Raw genomic sequence first — 22,836 nt, 5'->3', positions numbered from 1 at the left:
ATTTTGTCACAGTCTCTGCATATATTCTTAGGTTTTTTCGGTAAAGTCACGTAGGTAAAAAATGTAAATTAATAAAAGTAAAATAAAAAAATTAAAATCATGACGTTTCGGAAGCAACACAAGCCTCCGTCTTCAGGTGGAACCGTCACAGCCACGACAGCTGTGACTTTACCGAAAAAACCTAAGAATATGAATCCTTGCAGTCACGAAAGCTTCAAATCTAGAATCTCTGCATATAACACTCCAGATGGGGTGATGCTCAGAGCGGAAAAGCAGATCGTTGTTGTTGTTGTACTGCCATCTCGTGACAGCTTCAGAACTGAGCTTGCAAACAAACATCTTGCGTTCCATGCAAAGGGGAAATAAACTGAGATTTAAAATAAATATCTGTAGTGTGCTTTTCATTATTTCATGCATGAAAATTGTTTAGAATAAAATGTTTGTTTTCCCCTGATGTGCTAGATTTCATCTCTTACGTGTCCTCAATCGGTGAAGTCTTGCCAAAAAAATAAAGCGGCAAAAAGTGTAGCCACCATCCCCATCTAGTGGTGGATCAGAGCCCTGTTAAATTACTTCAGAAGCAGTCCTGTAACGTCGTGTTCTCCAACAAGATATGATGCAATGCTCTCTCAGAGCATGGTGAATTGAAAGGTCTACATCTCAAAATCTGGTGCCCATAGCACACTTGGTTTGTAATTTAAATATTTTCAAGTTAACATTTTACGTAAGTTATCTGAAGCAAACACAAGCTCACATTCATGGTTTTCTACATCACGTAGCAAGTCCAACTGAACAAGCAGCTGAGCTTCAATCCAGCTTATAACTGTGCTAAAACTAATGAGAACGGTAAGATTTGTCCCATGGGATGAACGCCAATGAAAACTTTACGTGCCGTTTTGGCAGACGCAGTATCGCATATTTTGTGCGCGTAGCCGTTTATAATTTAAGAGCACAATATTACTAAAATCAACGCCGCTACGAAACACTGCGCCAGGTGAAGAGTTTTGTAGGGCAAGGAGATCACTCTTTCCATTGCACAGCAGGATTAACCTCGGAAACTGAAGGAATTAGGGAGGATTTAGCCAACGATCCGTCACAGTGAATGTGCTTAACAATGACATCCACGACGGTTTACAGATATATGCAGTAGTCCCTCGGTTAACAGCGACATTGGTTCACGGTGTTTTTCAGGTTAAAGTTTTCGCCTCCCATAGAACCCCATGGTTTCAACTAACGCTAAACTTCTGATTAACGGCGTGTTTACGTTATGCACGCGGTGCGCCAATTTCAGCCAATCTGAGCCCTTGAAGAAAGTGTGGCTGAGCCATGTCCTCAGCTAATCAGCGATGCCCATTTATGAGCATTTACACCTCGACTGGTTTTGTTTACATTACGTTTTCTGTTTTGGCGGTGGAAAAAAGCTCTCATGCAGACTCGGCGATTTGGACTTCATTTTCAACTTAAAAGTGAATTCGATTAACAGTTACTTCGGTTCATGGTAGTTTTCTTGGAACGGATTAAGCGCGTTAACCGAGGGGCCATCGTGTACATAGGCTGTTGTTAAGAATATTCCAGGAGGGCAGGAGAGGTGCAGGTTTGTAAAGACAAACCAGGTGTGGAGGGGAGGCAGAGCACGGGAGAGGGGGCTGCGTTGCAGAGCCAACTGTCACGTACGGATCTCTTATTATTTTGATTGAACAAATGTCACGTAGATTTTTTTTTCTCGCAACAATTTAATTCTTGAAACGTTTTGCTTATTATTATTTTTGAAAGGCAGTTAAATATACTGTGTTATCTTGGTGTGTTTGTTGTTGTTTTTGCTGCCGTGCCCAATAGTGAAAAATAGAACTTCGTTCTTTCATTTCTCAGTCCGCTTGTCCTGGCGAGGGTAACGGCGGCAGCGTGTTGAGTAGTGGCGGTCCAGACCTCCCTTTCCCTGGCGACAGGCTCTAGCTTTTCCTGGGGAATTCCCAGGAGTTGCCAGGCCAGTTGAGTGACATAGTCCCGCCAGCATGTCCTGGGCTGGCCTCGGACTTGTATAATTAAAATAGTTATTACTTATACTGGTAGGAACCTCCTGGTTACACCAGCCCACAGGGGATCATTGCGTCCGTCGTGCAGGGAGGGGCTGGGTGGGGAGGGCCTGGGTGGGGCTGGGTGGGGAGGGCCTGGGTGGGGCTGGGTGGGGAGGGGAGGGTTGGGAGGGCCTGGGTGGGTAGGGTGGAGCTGGGTGGGGGATGGGAGGGGTGGGGCTGGGTGGGGAGGGGAAGGGCTGGTCACCCTGTGGTGCCCTTATCAAACTCAACGTTTAACCTACTCACGCCGGCTTGTGCCCGCCCTCACAGTCGGGCATATTTTCAGAATACACCACGCCGCCGTTGACCCTGGCCATTGACCGAGCAACCCAACGTTCCTACCAGCTCCCTCCGCAGGAATGTGTTATTTTGAGGAACCTAAAGCTTTACAAAGTAATTTGTCTTGGTGAGGCGTATTAGAGGTAGCATAACGCTATTGTTGAAAGTGGCGAAGGGAGATGTTGGGTAAAGCTGCGAGGCCTTCAACCCCACTCACAGCCTTTTGACTTCAACACGGCCAGTGGTGGCAATTGCCTGGAATTCACTTCATAGGTAGGGTTGGTGGATCATTAATACATCACAATTTTGAAACTTGCAAGCTCATGAGGTGGCAGCTGAGAGCAATGTAAGTTTCTGACCCATCCGTACGGATTTTGGGAAAGTTATTCCCTTAAATGCATGGGTTATCTGTAGGTGCTCAGATGTCCTTCCCCATGGATAACCACCCATCAGACATTGGAGATCATCCCAAACAGGATAACTAATGTAAAGGAATCCTGGGATGCAGTGAGACTTTCCAGGATGAAGGGCGTTATAAGAAATGTATCAACGTCGGACAGTGGCAGCCAGAGGAGGGATTACACCAAAGTTGACGCGCAACGTGGAGATGGAGTGATACAATCAGCTCGTGTGCGGATTAATTGTTTTATACGTTGATCATTTCACTTACCGTTGTCTACATTATTGTATACTAAAAAAAATACGGAATTTTATTTTCGTCAAGGTAAAGGTATTCACAATATTAAAATAAAGTAACGTTGATCAAACAATGCGTTACTTACCCGCAATGTCGTCCCATAACTTCCAAAACAAATGTCCTCTGATGGCTAGGTTGAGAAAAACAAACAACACAAGCATTAATATCACCAAAGCAATAACTCAGAGAGTGTAAATCGGCCACATAGGCTAACACCGACTGACACGTGCAATTAAAGAACCACTGTTTCCACATAACTAATATAAGACATCAATATTGCTTAAATGTCTACCCTTGCAGTTAACATTCCTATGTGTGTGCCCAGTAACATAAACCGACGGGATGAGGGAGCACCATAGTGGACAAATGTAAACTACCTGGCCTGGTATTCAGGAGGTCATAGGTTTGATCCCAACCCTAACACCTGCTGTATATATGAAGTTTGCGTGTCTCTCTTCCCGTGGTCGTGTGGATTTTTCCCCGGGTCCTCCGATTTTTCCCTCCACATTTACAAACATGCGTTTAGAGTATTTGGCTGCTATGAATTTCCACGTGACAAGCCACTTCATTGACCTACAATTTGTGGTCAGGTCGCTTGTGAAAAAGAGCTAGTGGGCCTTACCTGGTAAAATAAAAAAAATAGTTTCTAGTTTTCGACTAGTTCCCGTGTAGATATAAGCTAATTTTATTTTTACTCAGTCCATGGACAATTTATATTCAATGTTGCAGATTATATCCTGTAAAGTGGCACTATAGAAAAAAAAATTAAGCAAACAAGTCTACTCCATTTACTTTTACGTAAAGATTATTTGTATTGCCATGTTAAGGTAGGTGGAACGATAGCTTGGCGGTCAATCTGTCTAATATCAAAGGGTCGCAAGCAAGTACCGCTCTATATTAATTTCCACAGTGGAATTCTATCTATCGATGGTAATTACTGTTGGGCTGATAAGTGAAAGCTCCACATAATGAGATGATAATTATGAACAGCGCTATAAATAACTGGTTTTATATCCTTACGGCTTAATGCTGGAGCATACATTTGAATTTATCTTTAACTGGAGTGGATCAAGAGCATTATTGTTTGCTGGGTAAATCCAGGTGATGTTCACTTGAATCCAACACGTATACGATTCCCAGAGAGCCTGAGCTATACTGAGACTGCATAAAATAACAAAAACTACAAAATCAGAACATCCAAGAATGCAACATCTCCTTTGGAGTATTCATGTCAGATTTTGGAAGAAAAAAAACGACTTGCTTTAGCCTATGTTACCTGTACGTATGTAATGTTGAACTTCTTCTGCACCGTACGTAGCCAATCGTGCTAATCGGAGGTGCGGGCGAAGGACAACAAACTGAACGTAAAGAAATGAATTTCAATCGAGTTGGCTTCCTAATATCGGAAAGGGAAGAGCGTTCCAGACAGACGCGAGAAGCGCGAACCAACGGACACGTGCACGCACGGGGAGAGGGCATTGCGCAATACCTCTGAGCCGTGGTCATGATGGCGTCCACAACCTCGATGATGCGGTGCAGCGCGGAGTCGGTGCCGATGGTCATGTCGGTGCCACAGAAGTCATTGTCGATGGAGCCCACCATGCCCACGATGTTGAGATGCGAATACTTTTCCGCGACATCGTTCGAGATCTTGCCTGCAACGACGATAACATGCTATTCTTGATTGGAAAAAAATATATTTCTTTGGAACTGCTTTTTTGTGTTTAGTTAGCTGTCATTCCCCCATTCCGCACCTCCAATTATCATGGTTGGCTGTGTACGGTTTGAAATAAGTTCAACATACATACATTCTAACAGCACAAAAGACCATCACTAAGGTGCTATGTTTCACGGACGGGTATAGAGTCTGCCAGTAGGGGGTGATGCCGGCACACAAGGCCTACAGTTTTTTTTTATGTCACGGGATCTTTAATATCCACCGTGGAGCTGACGGCGAATATTTTTTGGTGAATACACCCACAGCATTAACCAGGGCGCCCACCGGGCTCGAACCACGATCCTCCGCAATAAGAAAAAAATAATTCTGAGAGCAACGAGATAAGTTCATGCATGTGGAGGAACAAGATGGATGGTAGCAGCACAGACGACTGAACTCTGGCGACGGGGTCTGGAGGCCTTCATCCAGCAGTGGACGACGGCCGATGGTGGTGATGATGATAGTGAACGGACCGGTGAGAGGATGAGGTGGCTCACCCTGCTTGACGAGCTCCTGCAACAGGCCGCTCCACTCCTCGCGGAAGATGTTGGCGCCCGTCAGGCTGCCGTCGCCGCCAATCACGCACAGGTTGGAGATTCCGCGCTGCACGAGGTGGAACGCCGCCGCGAGCCGGCCCTCGCGTGTGCGGAACTCCTTGCAGCGCGCGCTGCCAATCACGGTGCCGCCCTGCGTCCACACACACACACACACGGAAGCCTCGCTCAATATTCACTCGGCACGGTGCCGCCCTGCGTCCACACACATACGGAAACCTCGCTCAATATTCACTCGGCACGGTGCCACCTTGAGTCCACACACACACACGGAAGTCTCGCTCAATATTCACTCGGCACGGTGCCACCTCGGGTCCACACATACACACGGAAGCCTCGCTCAATATTCACTTGGCACGGTGCCACCCCGGGTCCACACACACGGAAGCCTCGCTCAATATTCACTCGGCACGGTGCCACCTTGGGTCCACACATATACACGGAAGCCTCGCTCAATATTCACTCGGCACGGTGCCACCCTGCGTCCACACATACACATGGAAGCCTCGCTCAATATTCACTTGGCACGGTGCCACCTTGGGTCCACACATACACACATACACACGGAAGCCTCGCTCAATATTCACTCGGCACGGTGCCGCCCTGCGTCCACACACACGGGACTTGCATAGTTCTCACTTTAGGTTGAGTTGAGCTACAAGAGTTCCAAACCAGATACCAGTCATCACTAGTGTGCAGGAATTTAACCCAGGTCAATGGGATTGTGACGTTGCATGCCGACTAGTCAGCCATCTGTGCCCATGTACGGCAAGTCCTCACTTAACACGTGGCGTTCACCATGTTTCTATTAATATTATACATGTATTATATTGTCAGTATCTTTTTGTATTAATACCCATTGTTTTAATATTCTAACGTACGGTTTTTTTTCGATGCTATTAGAACGAATTAAGCCTTTAACATGTATTTCCTATACTTGCTTAACAACCAATTACCATTGTTAAGTAGGGGTTCTAATGTATACCGTTCGTATGTGGAAGGATATTATGGTTACGAAAAAAGCTCCAGGCATAATTACAATAAACCAACACTTTACTAAACGATTTTTATTTTGCCAGTTAAGGCCTACCGAGCTATTTAGCTCTTTTTCAGAAGCAACCTGGCCACAAAGCTGAACAACGTGGGCTTATCATGTGGAAATTTATCGCAACCAAACACTCTAAACGCATGTTGACCCGAAAAAAAATCCATGCGACTTTGAAGAGAACGTGCAAAATTCCAAATATACAGGCGTCAGGTCGGGATTGAGCCCACGACCTCCTGCATGCCAGGCAAGGGAGATAACATCTCGCCACTCAAAAACTGCACAGACTCTCCAAAGATTGTCAAAATTCACCTGCTGCTCTACCTGCAGCATGCCCCTCCCCCACCCCTCTAGCGTGCAAGTGAACGTCACGCGCACAGTCTCGGCGCAACCCACGAACCCAGGGGTCGGGAACCTGTGGCTGCTGCTTCGTGATGTCGTCTATTAAGGGATCACCGTCTCGCATAAGCATGGCTCCTGAAATATTGAATTTGTTACCGAATTCGAACAAAATGGCTCTTCTTGTTATGATTGGTCAATTGCCGACCCCTGCACTAACCCCACTGTCTCTACTGGACTATTTTTGCCAGTATCAAAACTATACCGGTTTTACCCTTCCCAGTAATAATACAAGTGTTAAGATGTTTATACACCAAAGAGACACCTATCGCAAGGCATCAAGTCTCCATTGACCACACATGATTGTGTAACACATGCAAATAAGCATGCTTCGGTAATAACGCATGCACCGTCTTCGAAACCGATTGGCCTACACCAGAGACAGCCTCATGTATGGCCTCGTCTCACCTGCGTTACACCAGAAAACGCCAAAAAGGTGAACAGCACAAAGGGAATGCCAATATCAAAGCATCAATATCTAGGGTGGAGCAGTCGTATCCATGAGACCCTGTTTGCCGGTTATCAAAATTACGAAATAAGAATAGGCTTTGAACATCCTAACACCATCCGTATTGCCGCCGGAAAGGGTAAAGCCTTTTCCTTTTTACACGCTTTTATTTAACTCACTCTGTCTGTTGTTGTTGTCATATCCTCAAATCTTGTAACTCAATTTTAACCCACTTCCCAAAGTGGGATCGACTGCAAACTTGGTATACTTATGTCATACTGATGACAATACTATATTCTATTAAAAAAATACAAAGTATTTTTAAACATTCATTTTTATATGTTTTGGCTTGGGTCTAATTGTCCACGCTCAACTGACGTTGGCTGTAAATCACCACGGTCACTTACGTTATGGCAAGCTTTGCAGCCACTTCCTGGAGTCGTGGAGTTTTGCTATTGAGAATAGGGTACATTTCATTAAAGCGTGTTTAAAAAAAAGGATTTTAAAATATTACTTATTCCCAAAAACCCACTGTGAGGCACAGATGGCAGGCATGCATCACAGACACTGCACTCTGCACTGAAACAAAGGGCACTGAAATGAAGCTAAATGTGGAGGGAACAGCATCCCAAAAATGGGCAAGAGAAGAAATAGAATATAATTATAACTTATAATTATTTTATTATTAACTAAATTATTAGAATTTTACCAGGTAAAGCCCACCGAGCTGTATAACTATTTTTTCAGAGGCGACCCAGCCGCAAATGATAGGTCAACGATGTGGCTTGTCATGTGGACATTTATTTTCCTATATTGCCACTTTACAGGAAACAATCTGCAAAATTGAAAATAAATTGCCCAGGGACTGGGTAACAATAAAACGAGTTTATAGCTACACGGGACTAAGTCAACAACTATAAAAATATATATCTTACCAGGTAAGGTCCACTGAGCGATACAGCTCGTTTTCTGAGGCGACGTGGCCACAAATCATAGCTCAACGAAGCGGCATAAGATCATATGGAAATGTATAGCAGCAGCCAAATACTCTCATTACATGTTGATTGTAAATGTGGCGGGAAAAACCGGAACACCTGGAGAAAAATCCACACGCCCACTGAGAGAACATGCAAACTCCAAATATACAGGCATCGGGGTCGGGATTGCACCCATGACCTCTTGTATATCAAGCGAGGGATTTAAAATCTCGCCACTGTGGCGCCCTATGCTTTTCTACCCAGGAGAGCCTCACCGAGATTCATGACTATTTTTCATGAGGGTTCTGCCATTTTTTTGCAGTAGGAAGCGACAAAACTATGCACAAGATTATACAAATCGAGTAATTTGCGGTGTCATTCCCCAAACTTGGACCCTGACGCTGCCACACAATAGCCACGGGATCTTTAAACATCCACTATGAAGGCAGACGGTGCGTGGTGTTGTACGGTAAATGTTGAAGCTCTTTCGCACCGTACGTAGCCAACCGCGCTAAACGGAGGTGCGAACCCCTGCAATAAGCAGTGAACGTGCTACCGCGCGTTCACTGCTTGTTCTATGAACCCTGCATGTGCCGCGTGAGTCGTGGGGGTTGTTTTGACCATACTTCACCACATTTCTAATAGGTTTTCCCCTTTTTTCTGGCAACAAAACAGGTGTTAAGATGCTAAAACACCAAACTGAAACCTTTTACAAGGAATCATGTCTGCATTAACCACATGTACTTGTGATCAGAACGCAAACAAAAAACACTGATAATATATGAATTGTCTTTGAGAGACAGCTTTATTTTGAGCCTCGTCTCAAACGGTGTTAGACCAGAGGCTCGAAAGAAAGCTGTCTCTGGTGTGGACCAATCAGTTTCAAGGACAATGCATTATATACTATCAGAGTATGTTTTTTGTTTGCATTCTGACAACAAGCATTGTGGTTAATAATAATAATAGTTCAATTTATAATGCACGCAATGCAGACATGATTGCTTGTAAAAGGTTTCAGTTTGGTGTTTTAACAACTTAACACAGCTGTTTTGTTGCTAGAAAAATGGGGAAAACCTATTCTCATATTTTGGTACTGGCAAAGGAGGTCCCATGATGTTCACCACATTGGTCAATGCTGGTTGATGAAGGGTGGTGGGGCGGAACGGTGGAGGAGAGGCAAGATTAGATATCACTCCCCTACTTATATTAGCCCAGGCCAGAAATTGATTTCAGGTCTCCAGATTCAAAACTCGTTGAGCTAACCTCTGTGTCACCAATGCTAATGAAAGTCTAGACAGACAGAAATAAAACAAAACCTTGTGCCAGAAGAGCTATTAGCAATGAGCCATCTAGCCATGTGCATAGGTGGGGCAAAATCAATGCATCTGGCACCCTGCACGAAGTATTACCGCAGCAGGTGGCATGCACAGCCCCGGAAATGGCACATAGTTTGCTAACAGAATAATCAATGGGCACGCTTTACCCAACACAGAAGGAAATGGAAGCTGATTCACAACCAATCCAACTCTGCGCTTGGCAGCAGTGTGACAACGGGCAATTGCATAAACCTCGCCAAGAACAAATTTTATCTTTTGGCGGCCAAAAGCGCTTTTCAATTTCTGGAAAAGAAAGGCTGAGGAGAGTATGACTGTTACAGCCGATAATAACAACAATAATATTCTCCTGCCCTCTGAACAGTTAGAGCAACTATGACTTACTTTGTAAATTAGCACGCTAAATGCACCGGGCACTGCTTGGACACCACATTGTTAGCTGTGAGTACCAAACAAATACAATATGCTCACAGCATCTGCCTAATTCTTGTCCCATATGTCAACTTATGCAAAAATCAGTATCGCATAATTTTGGTAGAATTCACAATTACCAGTAACCTAATGTTATGGTGGTGCCATCTATCTTAGGGAAATTACCTGGTGTATTAACTTTGTTTGTTCTTGTCAAATTCTGTCAATTGGCAATCCAATAAAAAATAAATATACAGAAGTTGTTTAACCTGATGCGATAATTCATGTTTTTCCCTCGCGTGATGAGCACGTAGGCCGCGTGACAATTACCGATGATCACAAACAGCACCATAGGCAACATTTCCAGCAGCAAATGCACACGAGTGAGACGGGGATGTGTTCCCAACTGCCTTCTCTTCCCTGGCTACATATGTACAACATGGCTTAGAAGGATCACTACTTGATTGGAGAATAAATGTGCAGTCACCCTGTACCCATGATGCTAACACGGTTTCTTGGAAGTAATAAAAAAAAAGCATTCAAACAGATCCCATGTGCCGAGTGGGAAAGAATGATTCACACCCCTAAAGGTAATGCATTTTGGGAAATGCAACACAACCACCATGAACTGTAAACCCTGTGAAATGCAAAGATAAGCCCATCACGGATATACCCATGAGTTTTGCATTATTTTTTTCAAAACAGTCATGGTTGATGGGTGCGAAACTATTGATACAAAGGTAATTACAATACGTGCATAAATATTGATTTAAACGAGAACATTACTTCTTCTCTGACATTGTGATGCAAAGTGCGAGATGCAATTTAAACCCATAAATAATGTTTTACAAGAACGCTTCACTCGCTATAATATACACCGAACTGCGCATACAAGAATTGCATTCCAACTACTCTTTATTGCCCTCGTCAAAATTAACTCCCCTCATCTTGACTTAAGCCGAATGACATTAAAGTACTGTAAACCAAACTCCTCTCAGTGAATAGATAATTGTTTTTTCTTTGTCATTAAGTATGTGCTCTCTTGCATATGGCAAGAATAGGTACGCGATTAAACGTGATCAGTTATCGCCGAGTTCACGAGCGTTTAAAGAGACCCGGCGTAACGATTTGAATAGCCACGTTCATTATTCGAACAGTGTCCTTGAGCGACACGCAAGAAGGGCAATGGAAGCTCTTACGGTTCTGTTCCTGAGAGACAGCGTCATCGATTGCTGTTTTCATGACAATAAAACGCAGCCTACATTGCCTCCATGGCGATGAATAAGGTACCTCGATAAAGATCGGCTCCGTTTTGCTCAGATGAGGCGAAATGCCAGCGGGCAGAGCTTTAAGTAGGATATTGCAATCTCAGATAATTCCCGAGCAAATACTAAATGAGTGGGTATACGGATACGAGAATGAGCATCGTCTGGGACTCATCTCTGCTGGGAGGGTACCCAGAGGCGTAACTAGGGGGGGGCAGGGGGGTACATATGTCCCCGGGCGCCAAGGTAAAGGGGCGCCAAAATGAGGCTTACAACGTTACATTATAACTTATTGCGGCGGGCGCGGCAGCCTGAAACTACTGCACTAATCTACACCTCAACCTAAAAGTTTATATATCCTGCCACACACAGCCTACATGGCATGTAATTACATTTTGGTACGCGCGCCTATTAAGAACTTACATGGAAGAACGTCCCAAACAAGACAGGCGCAGTCTTTCAGCCTTAGTCACTGGCCTGTTTTTTGGCGGCGGAAACCACGACGGCTTGACACACGCTGGAGTTGCACGATCAGAAGCTGTTCAAGCTATCTATGAAGGACTGGATGACCTAGTAGGGCTGCTAGGCAAATTATCGGAGGACGTAACTATGACGCTTGAAACCAGAAGTGATGCAGAACAGTTACAGGCATGCGTATTAAATTTTAACTTCATAGTTTTATTACATTTCTGGAATGTCATTCTTGGAAAAAATTATCGTGTTCAGAAGTGCTTACAGGATCCTACTATGAATTTCAAGGAAGCAGCAACTGATCTTGAATTTTTGGAGCATGAATTTGTCAAGCTTCGTGATGATTTGAGCCAAGTTGCTCTAGAAAACGCCAAAACAAGATGCACAGCCTGGGGGATCGATGTGGACAGAAGAATTAGGCGACGTCGGAAGATGCCAGGAGAACTGGCAAGAGATGTAGGACTTTCAGCAGAAGAAGAAATTGTGCGCGTTATGAAGAGCGTATTTTATCGACTTCAACAGGAGATGTCAACACGGTTTTTACGACTAAAAGACCTGAACACAAAATTTAGATTTCTGCTGGACGTCAAAACTCTTCTATCCGACACAGATGTCGATGCAATTCGTCGAAATTGCACAGATTTTGGAAATTTCTATGACACCGACATCAATGGCCACGAACTTTTCACAGAAATTGGAGATTGCAAAATGCTGCTCAGTAACCGGAATGAAGTTCTACCAGAAACTTCTTTGGATCTTCTTGGTTTTATTGTGTTTTATGGAGACGACAAATTTCCGAATTTCACTGCAAATTTTATTAACAATAGCAGTTTCAATTGCAAGCTGTGAGCGGTCGTTCAGCAAATTGAAACTTATTTTGTCGTATTTGCGTGCTTCAATGCGACAAGATCGTCTCAGCGATCTTGCTCTTCTTAGCGTTGAAAGAGAAACATTTGAAAAAACAGATTTTGATTACGTGATTGACCAGTTTGTGACAGTGAAATCAAGAAAAATTAATCTTTTGTAGACCATGTCAACCAGTCTACGACAGTGACTGAGTGAGCCATGTAATATAATTTCTATAAATTTGCTTCTTTAAATACAATGTTTCATTAAAATTTACATTGTTATTCCTTATTCGATGTAATAGGAAAATGTGATTAAACGGGGGGGGGGGGGCGCCAAGTTTATAGTTCGTCCCCGGGCGCAAAATATCCTAGCTACGCCTCTGAGGGTACCAAGGCAAGGAGGTGTGAAAAGAGCTTTAAAGATCATCGGATTCGTCCAGTATAAATAAATATATCCTGATTCACAGTTGCTTTCCCACAAAGTGGTACTTATTTTAAGGACCGTACAAGAATGATGAGCTGAATCAAACCCCACAGACCTTCCAATAATTTCATTCACTTCAACTTTAATTGATATTCAATGTGACAACTATCAACTCAATGCCCTTCACAAGATTACAATCGGTAAGGTTACAGGTTGACCAATACACCATGAAGTCACGAAGCAATGCTACGTGACAGATACCGGTACAAGACAAACCACAAAATGTGAATGCGTTCAAAACGATAATGGTGAGATGCAGTAATACGGCTTTGGTAAGCGCACTTAGAAATATCAATTAAATTACCAGTTGAAGGATGCTTGAGACACTCTCCCAGTTTGCTTCTTCGATGTGGTCTCCTCCATCCACCATCCCTTGGTAACCCTGAACAATGCAGGGGAAAAAGCCACAAACGTTCAATGCAAAGACGCTCGTGAAAAAAAAAACCTACGCACAACAATACAAAAAACATCACTCATCCTCTGTGACTTGGCCCGGCATTTCATTGGCACGTGTGCTCACGACCACTCATTAGCACAATGATGACGCTTCTGATTTCGCTTGAAGACTTGTATAACATTCCTTATTTTACCTGAAGTACCTTGAGAAAACACATATATAAATGCATGCGAGGTGATAATGCTTCAAATATTTGTATGGATAGGTCCGTAACATACTTGCTGTACTTTCAAAAGACTGCTCACCTTTAAACCGTGTAGGTGGGTGTCCCATACTCTCGCCGATGTTTGCACAATCGTACAGTCCTAACAGCTAGCAGCTAATGTCCTTCAGAAAAACTACACTCTCTTGGCTTGCGCTTGCAAAACACTAAATCATTCATCTGAATTGGAGCGGATGTGCTTTTCAACTAAGTGGGCAGAGGGAGCCACAGACAGAGATACAAAAAAAATCTCTGACTTCTGCAGGGTCTGTGAAGACTGGGAAGGTCAGCAACAGTCCATGGGGACTCCAGAAGACGAGTTATTTCTGCATACCAGGGTCAAAACTCGTTCTTCATTGCGGATTCGCTCGTAACCTGTGTCGAGATCTCTCACTCTGTGGCAGACACGAAGAGCTTTTACTGCACCTGTATTCCTCACTGTAATATTCACGCACTCACCCGAACAAACGATGATGCTAAATACAACTGCATTTAAAAATGCGATTTGTAACTTTCATCCTTGCCCGTGTATCGACAGTTCAATTGAAATGTGCAATTTTATTGCGTGACTGTGCATTGTCTTGGTGTGGTCTGGGACTGTTTCTGCTATTGTCTTCCTGCCTTGCCCAAACCTGGGAATTGGTTTACTTATGCAATTTGAACTTATATATTTTATCTATTTCACGTATTTATTTTTTGCGATTTGCTTTGCTTCCCTATACTTTGCACTCCGATCGTTGTTTTTTTGTCTTCTTAGTTATTGTAACTTTCTGACCTGCCCCTCCTGGACATCTGTGAAGAAGAGCTCCATAGCTCATCAGATTACAAGAGGACAAATAAAGATTCTGATCTGAAAGATTCTGAGTTGGATTGCCAAGAGGAGATTCCACACACATTTCACACACATTTCACACATTTGCTGCATGAATGGAAACGAGGCATAATGGGTGAATGGCAGGTAGGGAGGAGAGTGACCCAATGTAGTGTAAAAGCCATTCATAATCATCTTAATCATCATAATCTGCCATAACCTATCCACTGCTGGTAATGACAAATTGAGTGACCCAATGTAGTCTAAAAGCCATTCATAATCATCTTAACCATCATCATAATCTGCCATGATTTATCCACTGCTGGATGAAGGCCTGTCACCATCTGCGGTTGTAGTAGTACTCAAATTTGCATGCACAATCATCTGTGGAGCGCAGTCTTTTTTGCTATGAAACACCCACTCCAGCGTGATTCAGCGTTAGTCACACATCCCAGCAGTGTGACAAATCAACGGTCAGGAGGTCCCAATTTCCATAAGCAACGTGCGCCACATATTCAGCAGCATTTTTCCTTTCAAGCGTATATTCTTCTTATTATTTTGTTGCTCAGATGAGTGGATTGACTTTTTTTTTTCAGGAAGGGTCCTGCCAAAATTTCCGCAGTAGGGGGGGGAGATGTTACTGTGTGTGATCCCAACTGAGTGATTTGCAGACAACTTTTCAGCAGATTGAGATGTTTGTCCAACCTCGGTTACACTGTGGGTCGGGTTTTATTTCAGTTAAGGGAGGAAATCGGAGAACCCAGGGGAAACCAATGCGGAACGAAGGGGGGGGGAGGAAAAATATGCAGATAGGCATCCAAGTAAAGGCACATATACGCAGACGCACTGTGAGATGACAAATTATGTTTATCTGCCAGGCTTTTTGGTCGCTACTAGAATGACAACATCTTTAAATGTTAAAGACACCATAGCTTTATGGTAGCAGACTGCCAGAAAAACGAACCTGCATTGCGTGGAGCACGTGGCTTATGGAGATTAGATCGTGAGCAGTTGTGGTTTGTCACATTGCATGTATGCGTGACTAATGTTGAGTCACACAGCAGTGGGAGGTTTGTTTAAAAAGAGAAATGTATAATTCCGGAAATTAAATTGCATGCCAGGACTCAAATTGTGCTTCTGCTAAAACTAAAAACTATTTATTTATTTTACCAGGTAAGGCCCACTGAGCTAAATATCTCTTTTTCAGAAGCCACCTGGCCACAAAGCATAGCTCAACGAAGCGGCTTATTACGTGGACATTTTATAGCAGCCAAATACTCCAAACGTGTGATGTTTATTATAAATGTAGAGGGAAAAACTAGAGAACCCGAAGAAAAATCCACACGACCACGGGGAGAACATGCAAACTCCAAATATACAGCAGGCGTCAGGGTTGGGATCGAACTCACGACCTCCTGTATACCAGGAAAATTAGTTAACATCTCGCCACCGTGCTCCAATGCCCATCCCAGAGACTGCACTGGGAAAGGTAAAAGTGCCACCCCAAAAGCATTTTCTCAATGCCACTGCTGGCGTAAGGGCCTCCACCCACAACCCCTGCCACGAATGTCGCTCTCATCAAGCAGCATAAACCGTCACGCTAACTCCGTTTTGGCTCACCATCGCACAAAGATGGTCACTGCATCGCGCATCTTCAGATGCAATTCTGCAGCCATCTGGAACGCTCTTCCTTCCGATATTAGGAAGAAACTGGAGCCATGCACTTTTAAATATAGACTGAAAACTAATTTCTTCAGAACTGCTTTTTACGTTTAGTTTGTTGTCTTTCCAAGCACCTCCAATAAGCACGGTTGGCTATGTACGGTGCGATATAAGTTCCATTATTATACATACATCGCGAATGGGAATATTTATACAATTATCGAGAGACAACACCAATTATGGATTAGACTAGAAGGGTAGCCTGTCCGACACACGAGATCACGTGACACTCACCAGACACCAGAGGTCGCAAACGGGTTTTGATTCCTTACCCGTACCCGGCCGCACCAGGGTCGCAAATGGGTACCCGTACCCGGCCGGGTACCCGTACCCGTACCCTACCCGAAATGAGTGACAAACGGTGACTCACCAGTAACTCACGGCCTACCCGTACCCGTACCCGGCTAAACCAGGGTCGCAAACGGGTACCCGTACCCGTACCTGGCCGGGTACGGATAGCCGGGTATCGGGTTGGGTACGGGTATCGGGTACCCGGTTGCGACCTCTGGTTGGCAGGCCTGTTTCTCGTCCTGTGTGGTGGGTGTCAGTGCGTGCAATAGCGCGTTGCGTCCAAGAGACGGCGCTCCACTCGCCGTGACTACAATGCGAAGATCGATTTACTGGGGGTCCGGCAACCAAAAGAACAAGAGAAGCCATTGTTTTCCCATTACGGTAAAATAAAACTCAACATTTCAAGAGCCGTAATGCTCGTGAATGCGGCTCAAGACCCGCAAGGTTTCCGAACCCTGACTTTACAAAGGTCAGGCGCGGGTCGTGTATGACCACTCTTGAAAAGTCATCGTTCCCCGAATTTCTCTGGTCAATAGGAGCCATCGCTGGATCCCGGATAATGAGGATTACTCCACGAGACGCTGTGAAAGACAGCAGTCTCATCCTATTGGCCATGCATAGCTATCATTTGTGGCCAGGTTGCTTCTGAAAAAAGAGCTATATACACACAGCATACCGTCGTTTTCTTGGTTCTTTCGGTAAAGTCACGTAGAAGGGAAATAATACAATAATAAAAATAAAACATAATAAAATACAATTCTCACGACGTTTCGGCCACAACGCAAGCAGCCGTCCTCAGGTGAAGAAGCCATTCAGACGCTGTCTTTCCGACAGACCTGTTCTTCACCTGAGGACGGCTGCTTGCGTTGTGGCCGAAACGTCGTGAGAATAGTATTTTATTATGTTTTATTTTTATTATTTTATTATTTCCCTTCTACGTGACTTTACCGAAAGAACCAAGAAGATGAATCCCTGCAGTCACGAAAGCTTTAAATCGAAATTTAGACCGTCGTTATTCACGAACTTGCTATCCGCGATGTTGGCTACCCGCGAATCACATCTGGAACACGAATGCATCGAGAGAGAGAGTCAGAGAAAGAAAGTTATCAGAGATAAAGTGATGAGACGTAAAGAGATGTAAAGAGATTATGATCATTTTGATTTAAAGCTTTCGTGACTGCAGGGATTCATATTCTTGTCACGAAGAAGGGAAATAATAATATATATTATATTATTTTATTATTTCCCTTCTACGTGACTTTAATGAAAGAACCAAGAATACGATTATGATAATGTTCATGTATTTAATGTTATTTACGTATTTTTTTACAGTAATTCATTAAAAATATAGGTTTTCGTTGGCAAATATCGTAATCCGTGAAATTTGCTATTCATGAGCATCTCCGCAACGTACCCCTCACGAATAACGAGGGAATACTCTAGCTTGGTGGGCCTTACCTGGTAAAATACAAATAAAAATTGTGCAGTTTAGTATAAGCCCTCTGCCTTCCTCCTCTGTTTGCTTCTCCCATTGGGCCCTCCCATTGGTCCTCACCTTTTCCAAAACTGTTTCACCACCTGGACCACTCATTTATTTTTTAGCAAATATAAAGATCACCTCTCCACATTAGTTCTACGGCTGCTGCAATCGGGCGATAAATACGATACGTGTCGAACGATATGAGATCCACAATAATCCTATTGTCCGTTATGCACAATATCACCATATTGTGCTCATCATGGTGAATTGTTCTTAAATAAAATAATAAAAATAAGCAAGCAGCAGGACGGCTGCTTGCTTTGTGGCCGAAACGTCGTGAGAATTATTTTATTATGTTTTATTTTTATTATTTTATTATTTCCATTCTACGTGACTTTACTGAAAGAACCAAGAAGATGAATCCCTGCAGTCACGAAAGCTTTAAATCGAAATTTGTTCTTAAATACATTTATTTGCCGACAATAAATGCACTTGCCGGCAATACACTTATTAAACAACAATACTTAAAGATCACAAGAACAACGAATTCAAAAAATATGTTACTGCACCGATTAAATGGGTGCATTATACCCGATGGCTATATGGTGTGGTCTATTTCAGAAAGCTCGTGCGTATTACCGTGACAGATTGAAAACGTTGCAACGATTAAAAAGGCTTATGACAAGATGATGCTGAGTGAAACTCAGTTGAATAACGTTTAACTGTGCACGTTTTTGTGACATTATGATCTGTCACATTTAACCAAGAACGAACAATTTTTATGTTTACAAATTAGTTCAATAAATTTGCTAACAAAAAATATATACAGATACAAAGACCTCGGAGTGTATTTTTATTGCAACATTATTACAATGTGCAATTACATTCATTTCTTGTAAACGTTGCATTCACCCCTGCATAACGTAAGTTGCTACTCATATGCGTTTACAATAATATTAAGTATGTTGGCTAATTATTTTGGAAAAATGGATATGTATTATTACCTGTACATGAGAACTATTAAAATAGAAAATTATAAACACAAACTTTGCATGCATCACAATCTGGGTTAATTTTTATATTAATTTCTTTTTTCAATTCCTCAAATCATTTTTACCCACAACAAAACATTACAAAATAAATGTATAAAACATCCCATGCAGGAAGCTCGGTAGGACATCCATAAATGCATTTGAGACTTCAATGTCAATTAAGGACGATTACATTTTAGGCCTTTCGAAAAAGTGAAAAATTAAATATATTTTTTATATTATTTGCATTATTACATGTTCATTGCTAAGTGAGCTGAGTGTGACCTACTTGCCAGAGATGAAAATCTGGCTTTGTTCCAGGTGAGAGCCTGACACAGACTCACTTAGCCATACAATGGTGCAAGATGTTAACTACCTGGCCTGGTATACACAGGAGGTTGTGGGTTCCATCCCAACCCTTACGCCTGTATATATTGGGGGTTTGCATGTTCTTCCCGTGGTCGTGTGGATTTCTCTCCGGGTCCTCCGGTTTTTCCCTCCACATTTAGAAACATGCGTTTAAGAGTATTTGCCTGCTATGAATTTCCACGTGATAAGCCACTTCGTAGAGCTCTCATTTGTTGCCAGGCCGCTTCTCAAGAGCTATATAGCTCAGTGGGCCTTACCTGGCAAAATAAAATAGTAGTAGTAGTAGTATGCAGATTCAAAGGTTAACTAAATGAGGCAGCATCTCAAGGCGCTACAGAGAAACTGACTGCCTATTACGCTCGGTCATAGGCAGAGGGGAAAAAAGGATAGTCTTGAGGCTGGTCCTGAACAGGGGCAGGGAGTCAACAGCACAGATGACTGGAGCAAGTATGTTCCAGACTTATGAGGGCAGCAGATAAGAAGAAGAATGAGTGACCTGACAACATCAGTTCTCACCTGACACAGTTTCACTCGGCTGAGCCACGCGTTTAGCCCAGTGTAAAATACGACTGACGGCTGCGTCCAATAAGGCACCACCTACCTCATGGACGAAATAGACCTTGGCCCCAACATAGATGCCCATGCGCACCACTGCACGGACGGCTGCATTCATGCCTGCAGAACAAAGCACAGTAGCAAGGTCTGTCAAGAAAAACTGCCTTGATTTACAACAACAAACAAACGAATGAGAAAATTACAAAAAGTGCCGTACATAATACTGATCGTCAACATCATCATCAGACATGGTCTATCCACTGCTGTATGAAGCTCCCCCCACCTTGCCCCACCATCAAGCCCCCACCAACTCTTAGGACCATGCAAAGTAAATAATCCCCCTAGCACCTGCACATACACTTCAGAGATGAACAAGCACACTTTATGAATAGTGAATTTCGACCACGTGTCAATTCACTGCTGGATGTGAAGGCCTCGCCACTCCTCTCGATCACTGGGGTCCTTTGACCACCATGCTTCACTGTGCTGGTGAGTATGGTTTGATAACGTTGGGTGGGGGGGGTGGTGGTTGGTGGGGGGCAAGACTGGTTGAGAAATCCCTTGCCCACTGATTGTAGCCTTGACAGGAAATCCAACTCGGGTAGCTAGGTTCATAGTGCAAGTGCGTTCACCACTGTACCTTTGAACCGCCTGAATAGTCAAGATAACTGTTTAAAAAAAAAACATTTAACTGTAAAACCCTTTAGTAAAAAAAAGTACAGATGTTTTTGTCTAATTCAGCAAAATATGTATCTAGACTTATCAAAGCAGAACCATTTTCCCTTATGGGTCAGTAAAGTAAATACCACCTCATTGAGCTGAGCCTGGCCAACAAAAAAGTCATTAAAATGGTGTTACGCGAAGAGACCGCAAAACGAACGTCACCCAAAAATGCAATGGTGTGGTAAACGCACGTGGAGATGTGCATGCAGCGGTAAATATGAACGGCAATTACACCCCTGCTTGTGTCATTCATGATGGGCCCGCTCTGACTACAGGCTGGTCCAGATGAATTGTAACCCCCCCCCCCCCCAATTAATTGACCCCCTCAGGCATTTTTTTTCTACTTTGCATATTAATTTATGTTTTAAATAAACCTCACGTTGGAAAGATGGAGTTTTAGAGAGTTCAATGGGGTTCACAAAAAATCTGGACCACCCTGTATGAACAATCACAATATTTTCTTCAGCAAAGCAGATGCGAGATGAATGCACTCAGTTTTCGCTCTGCCGCTACATTCCATGTAGCCCTTTGACGCTACAATGATGTAAAAGACAGATAGATTCACCACCACTCTGAATTCCCCGAGTATTTTCGTTACTGCCTAGTAAACAGTGCAGAGTGTTTCCCCATTGCAAAAACACAGATTCATCAATCTTACACAATCTGGAAGGGCGAGCTTTCCAACATTCCACGTCGCCTTTCATTCACATAAGACACCACCCACGTTTCTAATTGCATCTTAATGACTCTTCGCATTTTTCCCAGAAGGTAAATTGCATTACTTAACATTTCCCAGTCACACAGTTCACAATGCATTATTGCAAAACTCTGTGATACTGGAGAGACAATATAATAATCGTTAGGCTCTAGATTACCTCTTGAGAACAAACACCCCCCCCCCCCCAAACATTCCTTGTGCTTTAAGTATCAGCTCGCGTTTCGTTCTTGTGCATTTCCGCGGTGGATGCCATTTTAGAATTTGTGTTCCGTCAAAATATAATTACGTTTTAAAGTCTATTTGTGCAATATGCTGCAATTAAACCAGTTTCAAACCAGCCGAAACACGAGTCCACATCTTTGCACTGGTTACAGGTGAAACAGATCCTTTTGCTCGTACTGCAACCCACAAACTTGGCGAAATTAACAATGAAATCCTGGAGTAATGTGGCATTCAGAATAAGCACCTTTAGATTTTAATTTTGGTGACTGCAAGGATCCATACTCTTTGGTTCTTTCGGTAAAGTCACGTAGATGAAAAAAAGAATAATAATAAAATGAAAATAACTAAATAAAATCACGACGTTTCAGAAGCAACACAAGCTTCCGTCATCAGGTGGAACAGCCACAGCAAAATTACTCGCTATGGAAGCTTGTGTTGCCTCCGAAACGTCGTGATTTAATTTAGTGATTTTTTTTCATCTTCGTGACTTTACCGAAAGAACCAAAGAGTAATAAACACCTCAATCGAGACCCAAACATCCCACCTTCTGGCTTTTGACATTCATCAAAAAGCCACTGGTGGAAACCATCAACCGCGTCAGAACATCAATGAGCCGATGCGCACATCTCCCACATGAATGGGAAATTAAAGCCAATGCCACAACAGCCTTGCGATTGTGCCCACGCAACCCAAACTACGAACCATCGAGTAAACCACTCCTTCAACGGGAGGAGGAAAAGCAAAACGACACGAAACGAACACCCCCGAAGCGCTCCCGTGGCGAGCAGACCTCGACATTGGCATCTAGTTTCTGACCGTAACAGTATCACCATACACAATCATAGAATACTGGCCTTACAGTACGATGTAATGCACTGCGAAGGTGGTTTTAGCTTTCTGGACAATTGTTTTTATGCACTGCACAGCTCACCGCTACAAAGCCCAATGAGACCGTACTGTTAAGCGAAAGCCTCATCAAGGGTCTAATCGTCCTTAGCTCGCTCAAGGACGAAGGGTCAGATTGTAAACCCTAAACCCCCACCGCGACCGGGTGCAGCAGGAACTCCTGGAGCAGCAGCACTGCCCACCGTTCGGCGCCAAATCTAACTCCCTCAACCCAGGGGGCACCACGGTGGCGAGATGTTAACCGCCTCGCCTGGTATACAGGAGGACGTGAGTTCGGCCCTGACGCCTGTACATTTGGAGTTTGCATGTTCTCCCCGTGGTCACGTGGATTTTATCCGGGTCCTT

General features: G+C 43.5%; 1 protein-coding gene across 6 annotated transcripts in view; it reads right to left on the bottom strand.

Moving 5' to 3' along the window:
* The window catches only part of PFKP (phosphofructokinase, platelet), a 72,855-nt gene that overhangs the window by 40,380 nt on the left and 9,639 nt on the right, over positions 1-22,836 (bottom strand). For 5 of the 6 annotated variants that reach the window (XM_078609726.1, XM_078609743.1, XM_078609735.1 and 2 more), the window contains exons 3-7: positions 19,969-20,042; positions 13,309-13,386; positions 5,266-5,455; positions 4,541-4,706; positions 3,137-3,181 (exon numbers count right to left, since the gene is read on the bottom strand). In XM_078609726.1, the coding sequence (XP_078465852.1) occupies positions 3,137-3,181; positions 4,541-4,706; positions 5,266-5,455; positions 13,309-13,386; positions 19,969-20,042 (553 nt within the window). Of the gene's footprint in view, positions 1-3,136; positions 3,182-4,540; positions 4,707-5,265; positions 5,456-13,308; positions 13,387-19,968; positions 20,043-20,280; positions 20,384-22,836 lie in introns of those variants that run through there. The other variant, XM_078609761.1, reaches the window with a different exon arrangement.

Source organism: Lampetra planeri, chromosome 2 (genome assembly GCF_965212315.1).
Source record: "Lampetra planeri chromosome 2, kcLamPlan1.2.h2, whole genome shotgun sequence".
NCBI lineage: Eukaryota > Metazoa > Chordata > Hyperoartia > Petromyzontiformes > Petromyzontidae > Lampetra > Lampetra planeri.
The sequence above is the reverse complement of the archived record's forward strand: the minus strand, read 5'-3'. Positions and strand labels throughout refer to the sequence as shown.